The 2,500-nt window shown below is 35.6% G+C and overlaps 1 protein-coding gene across 1 annotated transcript in view; it reads left to right on the top strand.

The window, feature by feature from the left end:
- Window positions 1-2,500, top strand: part of LOC138862811 (dipeptidase 1-like) — a 135,624-nt gene that overhangs the window by 130,302 nt on the left and 2,822 nt on the right. The window contains exons 9-10 of the mRNA XM_070125955.1: window positions 169-244; window positions 1,221-1,359. Coding sequence (XP_069982056.1) covers window positions 169-244; window positions 1,221-1,359 — 215 coding nt within the window. The remainder of the gene's footprint in view (window positions 1-168; window positions 245-1,220; window positions 1,360-2,500) is intronic.

Below are 2,500 nucleotides of genomic sequence, written 5' to 3'. Positions count from 1 at the left end.
TCACCACTAAAACACTAATATAATTCTTTCATTGTTATCATGAATATAACAATATTTTTTTCATCCATGTCATCACTACAACACTATCATTTTTAAAGAATAATAATCCCAGTGCTTTAACAACTGTAATAATTACTTAATGATGACCACAGCTTCCATAATTTTCAGCCCACATCAATTACGTAAGATCGGTCGCGGGCGTCGACCACGTGGGGCTAGGCGCTGGTTACGACGGCATCAACAGGTAAGCAGTCTTTTTGGTGAGAAATCTTCCTGGTGAACGTTTTTTTTTTTTCGATAGTATCAACAGGTAAGCAGTCTATTTGGTGAGCAGTCTTCCTGGTGAACATCTCTTTTTTTTTTTTTTTTTTTTTTTTTTTTTGCGATGGTATCAACAGGTAAGCAGTTTTTTGGTGAGCAATCTTCCTGGTGAACATCTTTTTTTTTTTGTTGTTGTTGTTTTTGCGATGGTATCAACAAGTATGCAAATTTCTGGTAAGCGGTTTTCTGGTAAGCAATTTTCTGATAAGCAAATTTCTGGTAAACATTATTTTAGATGGTATCAACAGGTAAGTAAATTTCTGGCAAGCAATTTCCTAATAAGCAGTTTTCTGAAAGGCAATTTTCTGATAAACAATTTATTTTTCATTATATTTTTATTTTTATTATTTATTTATTTGTTTATTTATTTTGTAGTGGAGCGTTAATATCGTATGATTTTTTTCTCTCTGTAGTTTTCCTATTGGATCTTGGACAGGATATCCAAACGGAAGTGAAATTATAGTCCAAGACACAATAAAAAAATTATTTGAGGATCTTGACTAGTGTTATAGAAATTCTGTTTTTTATCCATAGTAAAGTAAGCACAGCGAAGTTCAAAGAAATTTTTCGAACGTCCTCTGCGAAAATGGACAGGAAATTCATATAGAAAGATATTTTCTATATTCAAGATAGAACAGGGCAACATCGTATTTTCATAAGTGTATTACTATATGAATAAGCTATTGTAGATAGAAATGAGAAAATTGCTTGTAAAATTTCCAATATCATAACTCTAGTATTATATTACATTATTCTATATTACAGATCTGTATAACCCTTAACAATTTATAACGAATATAAAAACAAACCAAAACCAAAAAGTAATCCGTATGTTTATTCCAAAGACATCCTCGAACACTACCCGTCCACAGTTAACAAAAGCCTTTCCTTTCTCCAAGGACTCCCAAGGGCTTAGAGGACGTCTCGAAGTACCCGGAATTATTCGCCGAGCTCCTCCGTGATCCCACCTGGAGCATCCTGGACCTGAAGAAGCTGGCGGGGCTGAACATGCTTCGGGTCTTCAGGACGGTGGAAGAAGTAAGTGAAACGCGGGTTGTGAAACCGTAGAGTTTAGTGGCACCTTAGAGGGGAAGCACTCTCACATAGACACACACACACACACACACACACACACACACACACACACACACACACACACACACACACACACACACACACACACACACACACACACACACACACACACACACACACACACACACACACACACACACACACACACACACACACATAAAAAATAGAATATAAAATGATCCTAGGGGCAAAGGTGTAGAAGAACGAGAAAAGCAGGAGGTAAGGTTTCTATGGCTACGTGTAAAGGCTAGAAAGATAAATAAAAAAAACATATTTATGTAAAGGGACTTGGATAAGAGAAGTGGGAAACGATAGAAATGATAAAACTACAAAAGAGAAAAGGAAATGCAAAGCAAAAGTGATGTATCAAGGGCATTTCGTGCGCAGAGAATAACATATATATCAAAGTATGTCAAAGGAATCATCTTTTGTTTGAAATGGAGATATATCAAATTCTGCAATGCTTATTCGCAAGGGGATATTTATACACAAGACAGAAAAATTGTTTATCTACATCCAATTCATATAAAGTTGGTAGACATTGCAACCAAAAATAAATAAATACATAAATGAAAAAAATAAGTAGAATAGAATAAACGAAACAATTGTTTATTTACATTCAATTCATAAAAGAATTGATAGACATTTTAAACAAAAATAAATAAATAAACAAATAAAAGGAAATAGTATAAACGAAACAATAATTTCCACTAAAATTACAAACTCGCCCAAAGGAGAATCATTAGCATAATTATCAAATCCTAATCAATCTGATGATTTTCCTCGGATTTTCAGCACCAGGTTATTGGAGGTTTAATCAACGGAGAAGAAAAAATCAAAATTGAAAGAACTTAATGATAAATTCCTCGTCAGACCTCTGATTGTCCTTCGAGGCCCCCGATGCATTAGTGATATTAACCAGACTTTGGGATCTAGGCCTCCTTGGGAGTCGCCGAGTGATGCGAATTCCATTATGAAAATAAATCTATCGTCTTTTAAGAGCTTCGATGGCCATGAGGTGGGGCGCCAACGAGGGGGAAGAAGAGAGAGACGGAGAGAGAGGTAGAGAGAGAGAGGGGGGTGG

This window comes from Penaeus vannamei, chromosome 10 (assembly GCF_042767895.1).
Source record: "Penaeus vannamei isolate JL-2024 chromosome 10, ASM4276789v1, whole genome shotgun sequence".
NCBI classification, from domain to species: Eukaryota; Metazoa; Arthropoda; class Malacostraca; order Decapoda; family Penaeidae; genus Penaeus; species Penaeus vannamei.
The sequence above is the reverse complement of the archived record's forward strand: the minus strand, read 5'-3'. Positions and strand labels throughout refer to the sequence as shown.